The 22,439-nt window shown below is 36.2% G+C and overlaps 1 protein-coding gene across 2 annotated transcripts in view; it reads left to right on the forward strand.

Annotated features, from left to right (window-relative positions):
- The window catches only part of MTMR6 (myotubularin related protein 6), a 44,813-nt gene that overhangs the window by 19,333 nt on the left and 3,041 nt on the right, over positions 1 to 22,439 (forward strand). The window contains exons 4-14 of one of the 2 annotated variants that reach the window (XM_087436290.1): positions 1,110 to 1,267; positions 1,921 to 2,049; positions 5,211 to 5,345; positions 6,017 to 6,130; positions 7,752 to 7,884; positions 8,653 to 8,762; positions 9,141 to 9,266; positions 17,975 to 18,024; positions 18,460 to 18,660; positions 20,363 to 20,494; positions 20,578 to 20,704. In XM_087436290.1, the coding sequence (XP_087292416.1) occupies positions 1,110 to 1,267; positions 1,921 to 2,049; positions 5,211 to 5,345; positions 6,017 to 6,130; positions 7,752 to 7,884; positions 8,653 to 8,762; positions 9,141 to 9,266; positions 17,975 to 18,024; positions 18,460 to 18,660; positions 20,363 to 20,494; positions 20,578 to 20,704 (1,415 nt within the window). The remainder of the gene's footprint in view (positions 1 to 1,109; positions 1,268 to 1,920; positions 2,050 to 5,210; positions 5,346 to 6,016; positions 6,131 to 7,751; positions 7,885 to 8,652; positions 8,763 to 9,140; positions 9,267 to 17,974; positions 18,025 to 18,459; positions 18,661 to 20,362; positions 20,495 to 20,577; positions 20,705 to 22,439) is intronic. The other variant, XM_004435270.2, reaches the window with a different exon arrangement.

The following is a 22,439-nucleotide window of genomic DNA, read 5'->3' on the forward strand; positions in this document are numbered from 1 at the left end:
TAGAAACTTATCATCTGAATTGTAAGAATGGTTTTCAAAGAAGGGGTGATAATAGAGAAAAAGCAAAGCATTTGTAGTACAGATTTTAAAAAACATAGGTTTATGTTAATGTTTTTAAAGTCTGTTGATAGCCAGGAGCAGAACTCTTTTTCAAGTGGGTATCCCACAACCAAAGGGAATGACTTGGAAATTGATATTACTAAATGAAAAGTTAAGAAAGGTTGGGCTCTTCTGGTTGCAATGGGACTAATAAATTTAATTGACTAGAGTGGAACATAAAGGAGATGCGCAGAAGAAAAAGAGAGGGTGAATCCTACTTTAGTAGAGGTAGGAGTGAGAGGGATATAGGCCCTAAAGAGGAATCGTATCACTACTTATGCCTTAGGGATCTGGAGGCTTCCTTCCCCCAACATGACTTGAATTACATAGATTTTTCCAGAGAGACAAAGCACACTGGTTACTGAATGTTACTTTTTTGTTGAACACCTAGATTGCATTGGTCTAGGTCTGTGTTCACTCTTCTCTCCTGATACGTAAAGCCTGTAATGCTTATCCCATTGTCCCAAGTTAAGCCAAATCTTTTAGTAAAGATGGTTCTGTGACTTCTGGGGGCTTATTGTTGTTCAGAAGTAAGTGCTCTCTGGAGCTCTGTGCAACTGTTGCCATTGTTGGTCAACACTGTCCTATGGGAATGTATATGCAGTTTCATGGTCTATATGCCACCTCTAGTTTTTTATTACAGTATTAGTCTTTCCTTAATAACATCTCATTTGGGAAAAATGGTGAGTGGGAAGTGTCTATTTGTGTCTTTAAAATTTTACTTTTAAGAAAAGGAAATATTGCAGTATTTAATGTACAAGTCTAGTTATTGTTTACTAGCTTTTGCTGATGATATAAATTGAATCTCAGATCCATTATGTGTGCCTCTAGATATAATCATTTGCATCAAAGAACTGAGAAAATACTAAGTTCAAATATGTTCAGGTATTAACCATCTCTTTGATGATTTTAAAGAAAAAATGGAGAGATAAAACTGAAAAATTACTTTCACTTCTAGTGTATTGTCCCATAAATTGCATTTTAACATTTATGTATTTTGTATACTATAGCAAAATATGAAGATCTCTATGCATTCTCTTATAATCCCAAACAAAATGATTCAGAACAACTACGAGGTTGGCAGCTCATTGACCTTGCTGAGGAATATAAGAGGATGGGAGTGCCAAATTCAAACTGGCAGTTGTCCGATGCCAACCGAGAATACAAGGTAACTTAGCAACCTTTTAGAGAAATTCAGAAAATGTTAGTACCAGAGAGTCACAGAGTGTCAGAGTGTTACCAAACCTAGTGGGCTTGCCTCCTGGTGAGTTAAATAAGACTCTACACCAGTGGAAGTTGTCTCACAAAATAAAGTGTATTTGCAGGAAATAGGAGCCCATGAGGAATCGTTTCCAAAGTCATGGTGTCCCCCAACAAAGGGAAGCAGGAACTTTTATTTGGTCAGGGAATGAATATTCAAAAGGGAGAGGCGGGTATTCACTTGCACAAGCTCAGTTGGAGAACATGCTTCCACATAATGAGGCCTAAGCTCTTCCTGGAGAGATCTCTGTACTAAAAACAAGGCAAAGGTCATGGGCATAGCTCTTGTGGTGAGGCTTGGTCAGTTTCAGGATGGCTGGTGGTTACATCTCCTTAACACACAAAAGGAAAAGAAACAACTTGGAAAAACAGTTAATTGCTTCCAAACCCACCTTTGAATTTCTCAAGGCACCTAGTGGGTGACAATAGTAGCAAGTTGTCTGTGTATTACTATGTACTGTTCTTGCATTTAATAAGTTCTAAAATTTTTTAAAGATTTTTTTTAACCTCAAGGTTTTTGAACTATGAGTAGAATGGATATATTTTATTTGATATTTACAGATTTGTGAAACTTATCCGAGAGAACTTTATGTTCCCCGAATAGCAAGCAAACCAATAATTGTTGGTAGTTCCAAGTTCCGGAGCAAGGGAAGATTCCCAGTTCTTTCCTACTATCATCAAGATAAGGAGGTAGGAAGCTTTTCTTTTGATTTTATGAATGTGGTATAACCCCTCTTCAGGTTTAAATATCCAAAAGAACACTCATTTTTACATTGAGGTTATTGTTACAATATTGTTTATAGAGAAGTGCTGGCTTTTCACTTAATTACATTTTTGAAATTTTGAAACAAAACTACCCTGAAATATAGCAACTTTCATACTCATCATCTCCCCCCGCCCCAACTTCCTTCCTTCATTCTTTCCTTCCTTCCTTCTAGTAGTGACTTGAAAATAATGGGATTAGTGAACAGATAGGTTCTTCTTTTCCTGTGGTTCTCTTTTGATCCTACTTATGTTTGGGGAAACCAGATTTTTGACAAGCCAACTATTGAGGAAAGGGAGAGAACCACGGGTATTTCCGACTCCCATTTTAATAGTAAGTTCTTCAAATTGGAAGGATTTTACGAGATGAAGAGGTGAAGGAGGCATTTTTATACTGAGATGCTATAGTAGGGTTTGCTCATTACAGTAAAGTTTACCTTTGTAGCCTGTAAAGGTAGGCCAGGAGGTACTATATGTTACATGCTTTATATGCATCAAATCCTCTTTATAATAGAGGACTTTATAAGGTAGGCTCTGCTAATTACCTGTAACTTTCAAATGGGGAAACTGTAGTTCAGAGAGGGTAAATCATTTTTCCTATATTTCACAGCCAGTAAGTTGAGGAGTTTGAGGCCAGTTCTGACTTCCAGTCCTTTGTGACCTGATGTTTTTCTCAGGAAGCTTTTAGAATCTTATTTTTTCCCACTGTTCTAAAATTTCATGGTGATGTGCCTTGGCATGTTGTTTTAAATTCTATCTGGAAACTCGGGTCTCAGTTTTGGGAAGTCGCTTCTCTATTTCTTTGGTAACTTCCTCTCTTAATTACTTTGTACGTGTGTGTGTCTGTGTCTGTGTGTGTGTGTTGACAAGTGGGCTTCCTAGCATAAACCTCCATTTTCTTAATTTTCTTTCCTATTTTCCATCTCTTTCTGTTTTCTAGAAGATTTCCTCCACCTTATTTCCAATCCATCTCTTGAATCCTTTATTTTTGCTGTGGTGTTTTTAAAATCCAAGAACTCTTTCCTATTTTCTGAACTCAATAAACAAGTTTTCTATTCTTGGTTGTAATGATTTGGTTCTCTGAAGATGTTATGGATTTTTTAAAAAGAATTCTTGTGCTCCCCACGTTAGTTATCTGTTTGTACCGAGTTCCTTTTTTTCTGTTTATTTTGGTTTTGTTTTTCATGTCTTTCAAATATCTGATTCTTGGCCTCTCATGTTTAAGAGTGAGGTACTACAAAGCTATTTTGAAGTTTATTTGTGTGCATGAGTCATCTCTATCTTTGGATTCTTTCTGTTGTAATTTTCGTCCCAATGTGTGTGGTAAGTCTGGCCCGGATCCAAGTGTGGGAAGAGGGATGGGAAGATCTCACATTTTGTTATGTGGGCTTTACTTAATCCTCCTGTTTTTGGAGGTACAAGGCTTCACCCTCACCCACAGCTGTGCCTGTTGTCCAAAGTATCCTCTTTATAGAATAAACTTGGTCTTCAGGGTGAGGGACGATCTGGGAATCTTAACTAGTCCTTATGCAGACATTCAGCTAGTTCTCCTGTTTTCATTTATACCCCAGCTCAGGCTTTTCCCAAGTACCAAGTCCTAAGCCTTTCTGAGATTTTGCTACTCAAAAAGCCTTGCTTCTTATTGTCTCACAACCAGTAGGCAGTTTTCTTTGCTGTGGAAAATTGGTTATTACTTGTCAATCTGCTTTCATTTCACCAAATTTTATTGACTTCTGTACTCTATTTTTGTCTCCTTTCCCACTCTCTTTGACCTTTTGGTTTTATATATTTTAATTTTCTTTATTAGAACTTTAGTTGGGTTTTAGAAGGGGGCCAGAGGTAAAAAGTAACACTTTAAAGAGAAGTTCCTATTCTGCTTTCCAGAACAGTCAATGGGAGTTATGACTGGTTATGGCCTCTGTTTGACATACCCATATTTATATACATTTTTTATTGGAAAGCTGGGTTGAAACTGGATGTGCAGTGACCATCTTAACCAATCAGAAAGTAGGTCTAAAAAGAATTTAATAAGGCAATTTTCATTTTCTTCTACTATTTTATTAAATTTTCATAGTTTTATTTTGTGTGTGAATTTTAAATGTGTGAATTTATATATACTATTTTTTCTTAATGATATTGTGGTTGGAATGTTTGAGTAGAGTTAAGTTGGAGTTGGTATGGATGAGATTGGAGGAAAAGTCTATGGGTCTAAATCTTTTTAATCTTTTTTTAAGACTTTAAACAACAGTGAATATCTAATCCAACATTCACTACTTCTTATAGATATTTTAGCCCTCTTAGATTGACTATATTTTAACCCAAATTTGAGTTGATGCTCATTTTTCTCATTTTATGTCTCATTTCATATAGAGATTACTGATTCCTGATTAGAGATATGAAAGCCTTTGGAAAGTAAGAGTTCAGATGTTGCTGCTTATAAAACTCCTGTTCTGGGGCCGGCCTGGTGGTGTAGCGGTTAAGTGCACGCGCTCAGCTTCGGTGGCCTGGGGTTTGCACATTCAGATCCTGGGCGCGCACTGCTTGTCAAGCCATGCTGAGGCTGTGTCCCATATAAAGTAGAGGAAGATGGGCACGGATGTTAGCCCAGGGCCAATCTTCCTCAGCAAAAAAGAGGAGGATTGGTGTCGGATGTTAGCTCAGGGCTAATCTTCCTCACACACACACACAAAAATCCTGTTCTGCTTTTATTGACTAATCTCTTACTTAAATTTGAGTGGAAACTATCTTATAATCTAAATGGAGCACAGAATGTAAGTATTTAACAGTAGGTTACATGATAGAGAATGGACCAAGTGTTACCTCGTAGGACCTAAGATTTTTACATGAAACTAGGTAAGGAGGCATTTAGGTTTCTTAGTAGAAGAGAATATTGGGAAAACTTAGGTAACGTTAAGATAGTGAAATAGTATTTAATTCAAAGAGGATATCAAATTTAATGCCTTCTGATTGTCCTGCCAACTTTTAAACAGATTGCATATTGGATTTTAACTTTTTTTCTCCTAAGCCTTTTTTGAGATGTGTTTTTAGGCATCTTTGGATAATCTGTTTTTCTGTCTTTTTAAAATTAGGCTGCCATTTGTCGATGTAGTCAACCGCTGTCAGGATTCAGTGCCAGGTGCCTGGAGGATGAACATTTGCTTCAAGCCATTAGTAAAGCCAATCCAGTCAATCGCTATATGTATGTCGTGGATACTAGGCCCAAAGTATGTGTCTTGAATACAGTCCAGTCTGTTAGTTTAATTATCTTTGTTACTTTACTTAATGGGGGTTGATCAATTTGTCCATATTTAAAATATCTCAATCCTAGTTTTAAATTAACTGAGACTAATGATACTAAGAAAATCAATTTTTAAAGGATACAACTTAGGAGACCAATTTCACAGTAACCCAGATGGTGATTTCTTAGGTGATCTGATATATATATATATATAAAAATTCAGGAAAGCTGAATTTTATATTGGGAACTCTTGATGGTGTATAAATCTTATGGTATTATGAAGAAATACTAAATAATGTGTATGTTGTGAAAAATTAGAAATTCGTATTACTTTTTCTGGTAGAATTTTTAATTGGCAAAACACTTTGTGTTAAAATAATGGACCTGAATTTGAAATATTCAAGAAAATAAGGAAAAGAGATAGTGAGTTAACTTAGGAGACACTGAACCTAGAGAATTATAAATAGTGAACAGGAAATAGTTGTTTTGTTAGGCATCTATAATGTAAAGTTAAATTTTTGTCATTGGGACAAATGTCAGAATCCCTTTTTCTTTTAATAAACACAGTTAAATAACCAATTCATATAGGCTCCTGAAACTAAAGTGATTAAAATTCTCAATGGTAATAGCTAACATTACTTTTAATTTTTATTATAGCATCGCATGCAGAGCTGGTGGGCTACACAAAAGGACATTGGCAGAATTATAGTGAAAATTTCTTCAAAAATCTGGAATGATGAGAAAATAAGAGAAAGCCCTGAGCAAAAGCGAGTGAGCGATATAGAACGCAATTTTAGGCAGCTTTGTTGAAAGGAATGTAGCTGTTTTAGAAGTAATTCTCGGGCCGGCTCCGTGGCTTAGCGGTTAAGTGCGCGCGCTCTGATGCTGGCGGCCCGGGTTCGGATCCCGGGCGCGCCCCGAGGCACCACTTCTCCGTCCAACGCGAGACCGAGTCCCACGTACAGCAACTAGAAGGATGTGAACCTATGACATACAACTATCTACTGGGGCTTTGGGGGGAAAAAAATGAATAAATAAAAATCTTTAAAAAAAGAAGTAATTCTCATCATTATGCAGTCTCACAAAAAGATAATGCAGAAAACAGAAGATGAGATTAATTTGAGTAAATTAAGAAGTATTAAAAATTAGAAATTGATTATTTGATAATCTTTTGCTAAAAAAAAAAAAAGACTTTCTTAGAAGTCAAGAGTGTTGGTGTTATCTCTTCTAAGAAAAATTTTATTTTATTTCCTTGTAAAGCCTGGGTGGATTAATTAGTTAGAACTCTTTTTAGCTAATGTTAGATGTAAAAGGTGATTGTAATACAAAATTTTCTGAATAGGAGGTCTAAGGGTGATTTGTATCTCAGGACCTAATTTCTCTTATTTGTATAATTGCCTTCTACACAAAAATATGTCTTTCTTTGATTGTTTTACTAGTTAAACTTAAACTCAAGGTGTAATAATGTGAAAGCACTTTTAGTATCTAACTCTTACCTTAGTCATCATAGGTGCTGAACCACCAGTGAGTCAGTAGATGCAATTTAACCATATTTGTTACCAACCTGGGCCCCAGTCCACTGAATGGAAAGCTACTTTTTCTGCCAACTTAGGTTCTGTTTCATCCAAGTTTGTAAGAATATTTAGTAAATTGTAATAATGTGCTATATGAATTCCTAGTCTGAAAGAATTAAACATGTCAAATCCTAAGTGAACCTCTGATAGCATTTGGTCTAATAACTGAAGATCATGGGCCTACGGCAGTCTATTTTTTCCCTAGAGACCGGTTTATTTTTGGCCCAGTTCTTGGAGATCTGTCAGGCTATTGGATTGTATGTTGTGTTATATACTGTATGGGCCTCCAGTAATCTCTAATATGGAGGACCTCAAATAATCTGACATACATTTAAATCTGATTTTCAGGGTCCCTGTGGCTTTGTGAATGATCAAGTGCTTCAGGCTTGTTCTGAAGTGAATCTCGTAGATTCATTCTGTAAAAGAAAAACTCCCCAGCTCTGCTTGTCTCTGAATCATTTAGGATTTAGATAGGACACAGTTCTTTCTTTTTTTAAATTTTGAAATGTGACAATCATATGGAAAACTGACTAAAAACATAAATGAATTAGTTTCATGAATTATTTATGGATAACTTCTTGTGTGGCCTTTCTCTTCTATAACAGTCGTGTTGTTACTTTATAGTATCCTTCTTTACTATTAAAAACGTGACACTTTTATTTATAAAAAAAAATAGTAGCATATTCTATTTTGATGTCTTCCTTTAAACTCTCTATAAGCTAAAATATGGTTTATTTAGTATTTTCATGATATTTTGGTAAACTAAGTTAAAAGATAAAGGAAATTTGTCTCTAAATTTCTAAAATTTAAAATTTTAGCTGAATGCAATGGCCAACAGAGCAGCTGGAAAAGGTTATGAAAATGAAGACAACTATTCTAATATTAGATTTCAGTTTGTTGGAATTGAGAATATTCATGTCATGCGGTCCAGCCTTCAGAAATTATTGGAAGGTATGCATATTGCTTATCTTCTAGGCAGCTTTGTCCAATAGAAATATAATGCTAGTCATGTTATAAAATTTAAAGTGGTGTAATTTATAATTTTCTAGTAGTCACATTCAAAAAAGTAAGAAGAAACAGTTGAAATTAATTTTATCAATGTACTTTCTTAATCTAATATATTAAAAATGTTATGTTAACATGTAATCAATATAAAAAATTAATAATGAGATATTTTACTGTTTTTGCCTTTAAGTCTTAGAAATTGACTAGTGTGTATTTTATACTTACAACACATCTCAGTTTGGACTACCCACATTTCAAGCGTTCAACAGCCATATTTGGGTAGTGGCTGCTGTGTTAGACAGTACAATTCTAATGGTTTTACAAAAAATTGCTATTGTTAGATATTCTTGATTAATCAGTACAGTGAAGATTAATTTATGATAATGTTATATTTAAATATTAAAGTAGCTTTCCAGTCATGGTGTGAAATTTTAAATTTTTAAATATCAGACTATTTATAATTAAACATTTGTGCTGCAAATTTTTTTAAAAAGGAGATTGGAGCTTTTTTTTTTTTTAAGCACAAGGAATGACAGAAAAATGTACCAAAAAATCCATTATTGAGCTTCTAATAGCATCTTTTCGTTTATAAAGCGTCTTGTCTATTTATTTTGTCCTCTTCTTCCCCAATTCACTCACCTAGAGATATCTTGAATAGGAGAAGTGGAGACTCTAGTCCCATTCTAATTGAAATGGTTTTTTCCCCTTTTTTAGTCAATGGTACCAAAGGGCTTTCTGTCAATGATTTCTACTCTGGTTTGGAGAGCTCAGGATGGCTTCGCCATATCAAAGCTGTTATGGATGCTGCAATCTTCTTAGCCAAAGTAACTCTTCATTGTTCATATTTGGTTTTGGGGTTTATAATGGTTGGGAAGATTTGGATTTATTCTGTTGGGTGCTGGTATCTTTTCCAGTCAGATAACCTTTATTGTTTTACCCCTTCAATGAGGTTTACTTTAATTTGAGCTGTAAAAATATCATGTAGCACTTAACGTAGAGACTTAAAAGGAAATTCTCAAGCACTTTGAAACAGCATTTTTGTCTTCGTTTTTTGTTTGCTTTGTTGTGTGTTTTGGAAGTTATGCTGTGACATTATCATTGTACTCATAGCTCTTCTTTATAATGCAGTACTTGTTAGTTTGATTTCTGATTTACCTAAAATGTATTCTGCTAGAATCTAAGTATGCAATCTTTCTTTTCAGGCAATAATGATTGAAAATGCAAGTGTGTTGGTACATTGTTCTGATGGTTGGGATAGGACTTCCCAAGTTTGTTCCCTTGGCTCTCTTTTATTGGATTCCTTCTACAGGACAATCAAAGGATTCATGGTAAGGATTTATTTGACTAGACCATTGGTTCTCAGATAGGAGTGATTTTGTCCCCCCAGGAGACGTTTGATAATGTTAGGCGAGAGTTTTGATTGTTACAACTAAAGGAAAGAATGCAAGTGGCATCTAGCTGGTGGAGGCCCAGGAGGCTGCTGCACATCCTGTAATGCGCAGGACAGCCCTTACAGTGAAGAATTATCTGGCCCAAAATGTCAGCAGTGTTGAGAGTGAGAAACCTTGAGTTAGACTGATTTCTGTTTGTGCTATCTCTTTGACAAAAGGTTTTATATTAAAATTTTTTTTCCGGGGCCTGCCTGATGGCTTAGTTGTTAAGTTCGCCCACTCAGGTTTGGCAGCCCGGGGTTCACCAGTTCAGATCCTGGGCACGGATCTACTCACCACTCATCAAGCCATGCTGAGGCAGCATCCCATATAGAGGAGCTACAACTCTGCAGCTATGATACATAGCTATGTACTGGGGCTTTGGGGAGAAAAAAGAAAAAGAGGAAGATTGGCAACAGATGTTAGCATGGGGCCAATGTTCCACAAAAAAAAAAAGACTCAGTTTAAAAAAAAATTTTTTTTTTCTCTGAAATGTTACAGTAGAAATATTTAGTGTTTTCTCCCTCATTTTTATTTAACAAATGTAAGTAATGTGGTAAAAGAAGGCATAAATAAGTACTTAAAAATTGTATTCTAGAGGAAACTTTATGTTTAAAACTCCTTCATTTGTTAATTGTAATTACATGTTAGGAAGTGTGTTTTATATCTGAAGATTAAATTTATAGTTAATAGATTTTCTGCTTTGTGAAGCTAAAGCCCTGGCTCCTGTTTTTTGTTTTGTTTTGTTTTGTTTTGTCATTGATGTTTTAATAGTTTATAACATTGTGAAATTTTGGGTTGTACATTTTTGTTTGTCCATCACCATATATATGTCTCCCTTCACCCCTTGTGCCCACCCCCTACACCCACTGCCCTTGGCAACCATAATACAGTTTTCTCTGTCCATGTGTTGGTTTATATTCCACATATGAGTGAGATCATACAGTGTTTGTCTTTCTCTCTCTGGTTTATTTCACTTAATCTAATACCCTCCAGGCCCATCCATGTTGTTGCAAATGGGGCGATTTTGTCTTTTTTTATGGCTAAGTAGTATTCCATTATATATGTACACCACATCTTCTTGATCCAGTCATCAGTTGAGGGACACTTAGGTTGCTTCCACTTCTTGGCTATAGTGAATAATGCTGCAGTGAACATAGGGGTGCTTAACCTCTTTGGATTGTTGATTTCAGGTTCGTTGGGTAGATTCCCACTAGTGGGATAGCTGGATCATAGGGTATTTCTATTTTTAATTCTTTGAGGAATCTCCATACCATTTTCCATAGAGGCTGCACCAGTTTGCATTCCCACCAGCTGTGTATGAGGGTTCCTGTTTCTCCACATCCTCTCCAACATTTGTTGTTTTTTGTCTTGGTGATTAAAGCCATTCTAACGGGCGTGAGGTGATATCTTAGTGTTGTTTTGATTTGCATTTCCCTGATGATTAGTGATGTTGAACATCTTTTCATGTGCCTATTGGCCATCTGTGTATATCTTCTTTGGAGAAGTGTCTGTTCATTTCCTCTGCCCACTTTTTGATTGGGTTGTTTGTTTTTTTATTGTTCAGTTGTGTGAGTTCTTTATATATTATGGAGATCAACCCCTTGTCAGATATATGTTTTACAGATATTCTCTCCCAGCTGGTGGGTTGTCTATTCATCTTGATTCTGGTTTCATTTGTCTTGTAGAAGCTCTTTAATCTGATAAAGTCCCACTTGCTTATTTTTTCTGTGGTTTCCCTAGTCTTGGTAGGCATGGCATCCGAAAAGATTCCTTTATGACCAATGTCAAATAGTGTGTTGCCTATATTTTCTTCTATGAGTTTTATAGTTTCAGGTCTTTGATCCCTTTTGAGTTAATTTTTGTGAATGGCGATAGCAGATGGTCCACTTTTCATTCTTTTGCATGTGGCTGTCCAGTTTTCCCAACACCATTTATTGAAGAGACTTTCCTTTCTCCATTGTATGTTCTTAGCTCCTTTGTCGAAAATTAGCTGTCCGTATATGTGTGGTTTTCTTTCTGGGCTTTCAGTTCTGTTCCATTGATCTGTGTGTCTGTTTTTGTACCAGTACCATGCTGTTTTGATTACTGTTGCTTTGTAGTATGTTTTGAAGTGAGGGATTGTGATGCCTACAGCTTTGTTCTTTTTTCTTAGGATTGCTTTAGCTATTTGGGGTCTTTTGTTGCCCCATGTGAATTTTAGTATTCTTTTTTCTATTTCCGTGAAGAATGTCATTGGGATTCTGATTGGGATTGCATTGAATCTGTAGATTGCTTTAGGTAATATAGACATTTTAACTATGTTTATTCTTCCAATCCATGTGCATGGGATGTCTTTCCATTTCTTTATGTCATCATCGATTTCTTTCAATAATGTCTTGTAGTTTCCATTGTATAGGTCTTTCACCTCCCTGGTAAGATTTATTCCTAGATATTTTATTCTTTTTGATGCAGTTGTAAATGGTATTATCTTTTTGAGCTCTCTTTCTGTTAGTTCGTTATTAGCGTAGAGAAATGCAGCTGATTTTTGTAGATTGATTTTGTGCCCTATGACTTTGCTGTAGTTGTTGATTATTTCTAATAGTTTTCCAATGGGTTCTTTAGGGTTTTCTATATATAAAAGCATGTCATCTGCAAATAGTGAGAGTGTCACTTCTTCGTTGCCTATTTGTATTCCTTTTATTCCTTTTTCTTGCCTAATTGCTCTGGCCAAAACCTCCAGTACTATGTTGAATAGGAGTGGTGAGAGTGGGCAGCCCTGCCTCGTTTCTGTTCTCAGAGGAATGACTTTCAGTCTTTCCCTGTTGAGTATGATGTTGGCTGTGGGTTTGTCATAAATAGCCTTTGTTATGTTGAGATACTTTCCTTCTATACCCATTTTGTTGAGAGTTTTTATCATAAATGGATGTTGTATCTTGTCAAATGCCTTCTCTGCATCTATTGAGATGACCACGTGATTTTTATTCTTTGTTTTGTTGATGTGGTGTATCACGTTGATTGATTTACGGATGTTGAACCATCCCTGCGTCCCTGGTATAAATCCCATTTGATTGTGGTGTATGATCTTTTTAATGTATTGCTGTGTTCGGTTTGCCAATATTTTGTTGAGGATTTTTGCATCTATGTTCATCAGTGATATTGGCCTGTAATTTTTCTTCTTTGTATTGTCTTTGTCTGGCTTTGGTATCAGGGTGATGTTGGCCTCGTAGAATGAGTTAGGAAGTGTTCCATATTCCTCTATTTTTTGGAATAGTTTGAGAAGGGTGGGTATTAAATCTTCTTTGAATGTTTGATAAAATTCACTGGAGAAGCCATCTGGTCCTGGACTTTTATTTTTTGGGAGGTTTTTGATTACTATTTCAATCTCTTTACTTGTGATTGGTCTATTCAGATTCTCCATTTCTTCTTGGTTCAGTTTTGGGAGGTTGTATGAGTCTAAGAATTTATCCATTTCTTCTAGATTGTCCAGTTTGTTGGCATATAATTTCTTATAGTATTCTCTTATAATCCTTTGTATTTCTGTGGTATCCATTGTAATTTCTCCTCTTTCATTTCTAATTTTATTTACTTAAGTTTTTTCTCTTTTTTTTCTTAGTAAGTCTGGCTAAGGGTTTGTCAATTTTGTTTATCTTCTGAAAGAACCAACTCTTTGTTTCATTAATCCTTTCTACTGTTTTTTTGGTCTCAATTTCATTTATTTCTGCTCTGATTTTTATTATTTCTCTCCTTCTGCTGACTTTGGGCTTTGTTTGTTCTTCTTTTTCTATTTCTGTTAGGTGTAATTTAAGGTTACTTATTTGGGCTTTTTCTTGTTTGTTAAGGTAGGCTTGTATCACTGTGAGTTTCCCTCTCAGGACCGCTTTTGCTGCATCCCACATGGTTTGGTATGGCGTATTTTCATTTTTGTTTGTTTTCAGATAGTTTTTGATTTCTCCTTTAATTTCATCAATGATCCATTGGTTGTTCAGTAGCATGTTGTTTAATCTTCACATTTTTGTCACTTTCCCAGTGTTTTTTTCGTGGTTGATTTCCAGTTTCATAGCATTATGGTCTGAAAAGATGCTTGTTATGATTTCAATCTTCTTAAATTTATTGAGTCTTGCTTTGTTTCCCAGCCTATGGTCTATCCTTGAGAATGTTCCGTGCACGCTTGAGAAGAATGTGTAGTCAGTTTTTGGATGGAGTGCTCTGTATATGTCTACTAGGTCCATCTCGTCCAGTTTTTCATTTAAGTCCACTATTTCTTTATTGACTTTTTGCCTGGATGATCTATCCATTGATGTAAGTGGGGTATTAAGATCCCCTACTATTATTGTGTTGTTGTTAATGTCTCCTTTTAGGTTTGTTCATAGTTACTTTATGTACATTGGTGCTCCTATGTTGGGTGCGTATGTATTTATAACTGATATATCTTCTTGGTAGAGTGTTCCTTTTATCATTATATATTTCCCTTCTTTGTCTCTCTTAACCTGTTTTATCTTGAAGTCTCCTTTGTCTGATATGAGATGAGTATGGCAACACCTGCTTTCTTTTGTTTGCCATTAGCTTGGAGTATTGTCTTCCATCCTTTCACTGTGAGCCTGTGCTTGTCTTTAGAGCTGAGATGTGTTTCCTGGAGGCAGCATATTGTTGGGTCTTGCTTTTTAATCCATCCTGCCACTCTGTATCTTTTGATTGGGGAGTTCAATCCACTTACATTTAGGTTAATTATTGATATATGAGGGCTTAATGTTGCTGTTTTGTCACTTATTTTCCGGTTCTTTTGCATTTCCTTTGTTTCTTATCCCATTTGTTTCAGACTGCCAATTCAGTTTGGTTGTTCTGTCTTATGACTCTTCTAGTTTTCTCTTTGTTTATCATATGTGATTGATTTTGTTTTGATTATTTGTTTAGTGGTTACCTTGAGGTTTGTATAAAAAAATCTTGTGTATGAGATAGTCCATTATCTGATGGCCTCTTATTTCCTTATACTAAGTTAATTCAGTCTCTTTCCTCTTCCCCTTCTAAGTCGTTCTCATTATACCTTATTCTGTCTTGTATTGTGGGTGTGTGTTTACAGTGATGAGGTTATATTTATTTTTGGTGAATTCCTTCCTTTGATCTTTGATTTTGGTATTTAAGTGGTTGCTAACCTATTCCACTAAAGATCTACTATTTTTCTGATTTTGTCTACCTATTTTTCTCCTTGCTCCAAGCTTTGTATTCCCTGTCTCTTCTTTTTTTCAGGCCTGAGGGCCTTCTTGAGTATTTCTTGTAGTGGGGGTCTCGTGGCCATGAACTCCCTTAGCTTTTGTTTATCTGGGAAAGTTACTATTTCTCCATCATATTTGAAGGATACTTTTGCTGGATAGAGTATTCTTGGCTGACAGTTTTTGTCTTTCAGTATTTTGAATATATCATTCCAGTCTCTCCTAGCCTGTAAAGTTTCTGTTGAGAAATCCGCTGAGAGCCTGATGGGAGTTCCTTTGTACGTTATTTTTTGTTTTTGTCTAGCTGCCCTTAATATTGTTTCTTTGTCATTGACTTTAGCCAGCCTTACCACTATATGTTGTGGGGTGGGCCTTTGCCTGTTGACATATTTAGGTGACCTGTTGGCTTCACTTACCAGTATTTCCTGCTCCTTCCCCAGATTTGGAAAGTTCTCAGCTACTATTTCCTTGAATAGGCTCTCTGTTCCTCTTTCCGTCTCTTCTCCCTCAGGAATACCTATAATTCTTATGTTACATTTCCTAATAGAGTCAGATATTTCTCGGAGACTTTCTTCATTTCTTTTTAGTCTTAGTTCTCTCTCCTCTTCCATCTGGAGCATATCTGTATTCCTATCCTCTATAATGCTAATTCTTTCCTCCATATTGTCAGCTCTGTTCTTTAAAGATTCCAGATTCTCCTTTATCTCCTCCATTGTGTTCTTCATCTCCATCAGTACTGATTGGTTTTTCTTTATGATTTCAATCTCTTTTGTGAAGAAACTCCTAATCTCATTGAATTGTTTGTCTGTGTTATCTCGTATTTCCTTGAGTTTTTTTATGATAGCTATTTTGAAATCTCTGTCGTTTAGGTTATGGATTTCTGTGCCTTCAGGGTTGGTTTCTGGGTACTTGTCATTTTCCTTCAGGTCTGGTGATTTCATGTACCTTTGCATTGTGGTTCCTGTATTCGCTTTGTTTTTCCCTCATCCTGGAAATATCTGGTTGCAGTTTCAATCTGCCGCCACCATGTGGGGGTTAAGGACTGTGTATTCTGAGCCCCCTGCGCTCTGCCCCAGCTGCTTGCTGTGATCGGCTGGCCACTTGGTCTGGTCTGGTCGGCTGAGCTGCAGTGTCCGGCATGTGGGGGTTGGGGGGAGCGCTCTCTCTTTTGCCCGCTGGGTGCCTGGTGTGGGGGGCTTCTCGCTCGCCCCTTGTTATCCACTCTTCTGGGGTGCTCAGATGTTGATGGTACCCCTGTAGCAGTTGAGTCCTCTGTGTGGGAGTTTCCCACTGGCTGAGAGAGCCCAAAGAGCTACGGTTTCTCCACAGAGGGCCGCCCCTCCCTGCTCTCTGGGAGCCACGCAGACTGGGATCGCTGATCTGATGGGGAGGGAGAGGAGTTCTCCTTACCTTTCCCCACTTCCTCCGTGAGCCCCAGCACGTTCCACTCTCAGATGTGCAGCAGTGTGGATCTTTCCGATCTTCCTTTTCGCCGTCTAGGAGTCCGTTGTTGGTCTGTGACTGTTCCTTTTGTTGTATCTTATCAGGGGAAGAGTTTACGGGAAAGCTCATTCCACTGTGGCACTGACATCACTGGTTTATTTTTTAACATATGATCAAATTAACTCACGTTTTCAAAATCTACGTCTTAACTCATGGCAAGTAAAGTCAATGAAGGGATGGTGGAAAGTTTTCATTATTTTAGAATTATTAAATTCAGTGCCATCTTAAAGCAAGGGAAGGTTTAACATCACCAGGTCCTTTTCAGCACCATTATTTTGTTGCACTAACATACTGAATCTGGGACAGGCCAAATGGAAGTACTGCTAATAAAATAATGTTCAGCTTACCTTGAGAATGTAAGATAAGGAATATTTTCTTTGCCATGTTTGGCTTTAATTGTTTGATAAGATATCCAAATGAAATCATGTAATAAATGACCAGGGACAGTGTGAGAGCTTCCCTGGCAAAAGGAACAATGAGAACAGAGCATGGCTCCTTTAGGTGACTGCAGGTAATGTATGATGGATGGAATTCAGGGTGAGCGTTAGAGTGGGGGGCTTGGGTGCAGAGGAGTATAGCTGAGTGAGGTCCTGAGGAAGAGAGGACTGGAATTTGGACTTCACCCTCTTTGGGTAATGAGAGCCATTAAAGGAAACAGTAACTTACTTAGATCTGCTTTTTAAAAAGCTGGCTTGGTGTCTTGAAGGCAGAGGGGAGTAGGAATTGAGGCTAGGAGACCAGAGTAGAAACTGTTATGGTAACTTGAGAGAAAAGAGAGCCAGAGCTAAGGCAGTACTGCATGAGTGGAGGAGGAAGTGATGACCTCAACCTCCAGGGATGTTAAGAAAGTAGAGTCAGTAAGAATTGTTCATGGCTTGGATGTGGAGTAAAAGAGAGGAGTCTTCCTCTAGGATGATTTCCAGGCTCCAGACTCAGTTGCAAGGGTGGATGATGCTGTTCTCCTGCTCTTCACTGAGATAAGCTGAAGAATAAGTTTAGTGAGAAAGATACTAAATTAATTTTGAGGTGCAGGTGTGTAGAAGAATGGTGGAGGGCGCACAATGAAATCTGGGGATCCAGCCTGAAGACCACTTGCCCGAGGTCACGCAGGTGTACAAGTGGTGAAGCTAGGATTTGAGCCCATGCAATGTGACTCCAGAAACTGCATCCTTACCCATCACATTACATGGCCTTCTCAAGAGATTTAAGACAAAGTCAGAGAAGCTAAAAGGGGCAATTTTGACACAGTGAAAGAACGCACTTTGTGATTATTTAATGAAATTATAAGGTAAATTAAATACTAAGAAGATACGTTTATATTAGACTGAAAAAAATTAGAAGCCTATTATTTCAGTAGAGTTATGACAGAAAAAACAGATAAAGACAGTCCATTCAAGAGGTGAGATATCAGTATTTAAATTTGAATATAAACTTTTCATGGGTATCTTTATCATTCTTTTTTTTTTTTTTTTTTAAGTACTATGTAAGTAACGTCCAAGTAAGCCAAAAGGTTTAAAACATCCACCCCAGTCTGCCACCCACAGTTAACCACTGTTAACATTTTGGTTTACATTTTCCTAGCCTTTTTTCTATGCATATATCATCATCATACATACAAAAATGTAAATGCGCTAGTGCTTTATAACATGCACTTTTCACTTAAAATGTAATAAATACAACTGAAATAATTTAAGTCACAAGTCTCCTGTATTTCTTTTTATGTCTCATTTTCACTCTTCATTAAATCAACCTAATCGAGGTTCTTGCCTTCTTTTGCCTATAATTAAAACAATTTTTTTTGTTTTGTTTGCAACTATAAATTAAAAGTATAAATGCTGTTTAAGATAATAGGATTTAATCCCTTCTAAACAAAGAAAATTGAAAGTAGTTATGGATTTCACTTTTCTTCTTAAGGTTTTAATAGAAAAGGATTGGATCTCCTTTGGACATAAATTTTCAGAGAGGTGAGTCACAGTTATACATTTATATATTTTGTAAAATTAGTAAAACTAGTTTAGAATGCCACAGTATTTCTGTTCTACGTGGACGCGCATGTCCAATGGGAGTGAGAGTGTTATGGTTTTTTGTATGAAGACTGATTTAATTTTTTCTGTCATTTCTTTCAATTCTCATACCTTTGTTAATTTTCATAACAATTTATTACCTTCTTTTTTCTCTGGATTACAGTAGTTAGAAGGTAGCAGATCCTTTAAAATTGTGGTTGAAAAATTCATAGGTGTAAATTGTTTCAGTAAAAACATTACAGTTGTCTTTTGTGCCAATGTAATCATGTTTCAGGATTTTTTAATATTTTGTATGTGTGTTTAAATTTAACAATACCTGAACAATTGACTTCTTTCAGAAGCATTTTTAAAAGCTTATGCTTTCTGGGGGATTAGGTGTGGCCATTTGGACGGTGACCCAAAGGAAGTCTCGCCGGTGTTTACCCAGTTCTTGGAATGTGTGTGGCATTTGACTGAACAGTTTCCACAAGCCTTTGAATTCAATGAAGCGTTTCTTCTTCAGATCCATGAACATATTTATTCATGTCAATTTGGAAACTTCCTTGGAAATTGTCAGAAGGAAAGAGAAGAACTCAAGTAAGATGATTTGATTAAAATGGGCTCTTATTTTCATACCTAGCTGAGGTCTAACATAAATCATAATTGAACTTAAAATATCTTGACAGTATGAAATAGAACTGAATTTCATTGTCTGTATCTCTGAAAATATCCCTTGTACCCTCAGGTCAATAGTAAAAATAGATTTTTAAAATTTGTTTTGAAGTGTAGCATACATACAGAAAAGTACACATAGCTTAGGTGTGAAACTCAGTAAATCTTAAAGTCATCCTTCTATGTAACCAGCACCCAGAACAAGAAACATTGCTAACACCCTAGAAACCCTCCTCATGCTCCTTTCCAGTCTTAATATATGTTTAGAACAGAAAAATCTTTATACTTTTATGTCCTAGAAAGTATTGGTCGCTATTTTTAAAGTGTTAAAAGATTTAAAAACTATTGATTTTAAGGTAAAATGAAGCCTTGTAGCTCTCCTCACATTTCTAAACAGGCAGTTCTTTGGGAAAATAAATCTACCTATGTTGGTTTCAGTGTGTCTGTTCCTGAATTGGGTCCCATACCTGTTCTTCCCTCACTAGTCTTTGGGAGTAGGGGTTTCTGGCTAAACTTTGATGCAAGGGAGATCTGGGGTAAGGCTGTGAGAGGTCCATATATATCTTTTTAGGTTGGGCTTCTGAGTTTGGATTTCTGACAGTAGTCAATAAAGAGCACTTACAGATTCTTGAACATTCAAGTGACATATTAGAGAAGCTAAATCTAGTACTAGTTTGAAGATAGCCATGTACTCTCACTCCCAACAGAGTTGAAGGTGGAACTGAGAGCACATGGAAGATTCTAAAGATGTGTTAAGGGAATAACAAGTGAAAAAGAGTATGACAGAGGTGAACAAATCAAAAGACATTAAGACTTTAGCTCTGTGCTATAGTAATTCACAGTAGTTTATCATAATTTAGAGCAAGTGACTCTTAGAGTACAGAGCTATTTTAGGAAAAACTATTCTCAATTAGTGCCAAACATCCTCATAAATAGGAAGATGGTAATAAAAACACTTATTTCCTAGTAGTCTTTCTTTAAGAACACACCTCTGGGTCATCTTAGGGGTCATGGAAAATGAGCAGATTGTCCACGTTTCCTTATCTGTTTTATGTTTATTTGGTAAATACACTATCTAAAATCATTCTACCCTTTACCCACCTGCTTCACTTACTTACTCTTAGATTTGCAATACAATTGGCACTTTTTTACTCTTAAATAATGTCCTGATTTTTCCTAATTCCCTTTTTTGTACCCACTCACACTTAAATTTGTCCCTACCCTGTAATACATGCCACTACAGCCCAGATATGGGGCCAAGAGAATAAGGCCAGAGAGATCCATTAGTATTTTATTCTGTATATGTGTGTGTGGTGATTTGAGATAGGTGTAACAGAGACAAAGTTTATGAAATTGTGTGAATCAAGAGAGGAATCTCTTCAAGTGTATGGTTGTGAGAGAACTGTTTACCTGTGTTGTGTTCATGAGACATGGTTTTATTTATTACATGATTACACGTGGAAAAGGAGAAAAGGGAGAATACAAAATTCAGAGACAAGGTGAGGTTAAGCTGTGAATGCAAGGAAAAACTAAAACTTAAATCTACTTGGGAAGCAATTGCCTGATTTATAAAAATGAGTAGTAGCATCTATGGGAAAGATATTTATGTTTTTCTCATTGCATTAAGGTTCAAGGAGAAGACTTACTCCCTGTGGCCGTTTCTTTTGGATGACCAAAAGAAGTACTTAAATCCTCTCTACAGCTCCAAATCTCAGAAATTTGCAGTTTTGGAGCCAAATACAGTATCTTTCAATTTTAAGTAAGTTGACATTATTGAAGTATTTATACTCGATTTTTCTCAAATAAATTTATTGACAGGTTTTTTTTTTTTTTGTCATAAAGGTTTTGGAGAAACATGTACCACCAATTTGATCGAACATTGCATCCTAGGCAGTCTGTGTTTAATATAATTATGAATATGAATGAGCAAAATAAACAGTTAGAGGATGATATTAAAGACTTAGAATCTGTAAGTATTCTGAAGTATCCAATGTAATATATTTGGAATATTAAATTAGTTGATTTCCTTACTTGTGTTGTCAGTGTAAATTAGTATATATAGAAACCTTGTAAGTACATGTGGTTGCTTCAAAATCAGATCTTCTCTGCTTCAAAATCAGATCTCCTCTACTTCAAATAGGTTAGTTTGAATCACTTTCCCTGAAATTTTAAAATATATTGAAATGTATTTAAAAATATATTGAAATACAGAGAAAAGTAGAGATATAAACATAATAAATATTAGGGTATCCACGACCTAGCTTTGTGAGATTTTAACATTTATCATATTTACTTCAGATCTTTCATTTTTTGTTTTAAGAAATAAAACATTGTAGAAATATCTGAAGACCCTGTGTACTCCTACTCAGTCTTCCCCGCCTGCCTTCACTCTGCTGAATTTGGTGTTAATCATTCCTGTGCAATTTTTTTTTTTTTTTGTGAGGAAGATCAGCCCTGAGCTAATATCCATGCTAATCCTCCTCTTTTTTTTTGGCTGAGGAAGACCGGCTCTGAGCTAACATCTATTGCCAATCCTCCTCCTTTTTTTTCCCCAATGCCCCAGTAGATAGTTGTATGTCATAGCTGCACATCCTTCTAGTTGCTGTACGTGGGATGCGGCCTCAGCATGGCCGGAGAAGCGGTGTGTCGGTGCACGCCCGGGATCCGAACCCGGGCAGCCAGTAGCAGAGCGCACGCACTTAACCACCAAGCTACAGGGCCGACCCTCCTGTGCAATTTTTTATATTTCTGTATATGTTTGTATCCACAGACAATTTATAATATTGTTTTCTATGATTTAAAATATTATTTTTATTATATATTGAAAAAATACAAAAGAATATAGTTTTTCTATAAAGTATGTAGGGCAACAAACAGCACAAATGCCCATGTACCCTTCACTCAGCTTAAGAAACGGCATGTTTTAAAACTAGTATATAAAGGTTGTCATACTATCATGCTTCATTTTGCTTAACGTTGTTTTCACATTTTGTCCATGTTGATACCGATAGCTTTAATTCATCTATTTTATTAATAACTGCTGTATAGTATTCTCTTCTATGAAAATGTCACAGTCTATCTATTCAGCTGCTGCTGAACATTAAAATTGTTTTCAGTTTTAGGCTTCCATGATAACAAGTGAAGTTGAATGACTTTCCATATATTTGTTGGCTATTTGGTTTTTCCTTTTCTGTGAATGGACTATTGAAACCTGTGCTCATTTTTCTTCTGGCATATTGGCCTTTTTGTTATTGATTTCTTAGAATTCTTTAAATAGCGGACACTAATTCTTTGTTAGTTTATATATATATCACAAATGGCTTTGTCCAGCCATTTTTGTCTTTTCCATTTTATTTGTGGTATGTTTTGTATAGATGTTTTGAGTTTTAATGTAGTCAAATTGATCAATCTTTATGTTTTATGCCTTTTTGTGTATCTTGTTTAAGAAATCTCTCTCCACCCTAAGACTTTCTTATAAACCCTTCTTTGCCATCATATATAACCAAGAAGGGTCAGTAAGTACATATTTTAAAAACTCTACACAGTCATTATAACTCTGTAAGACTATCTTGTCTGCCTCTCAGGCAGGAATGTTCCTTAGTCATCTCTCAGATAAGGAAATAGTGACTGCTTGAGTAAACTATACAAGGATATGTTAAGAGAGGCAAGCCCAAGACATAGGTAATACAAGAAAACCATCTGGA

This window comes from Ceratotherium simum, chromosome 10, assembly GCF_057802395.1.
Source record: "Ceratotherium simum simum isolate JZ-2026a chromosome 10, ASM5780239v1, whole genome shotgun sequence".
Taxonomy (NCBI): domain Eukaryota; kingdom Metazoa; phylum Chordata; class Mammalia; order Perissodactyla; family Rhinocerotidae; genus Ceratotherium; species Ceratotherium simum.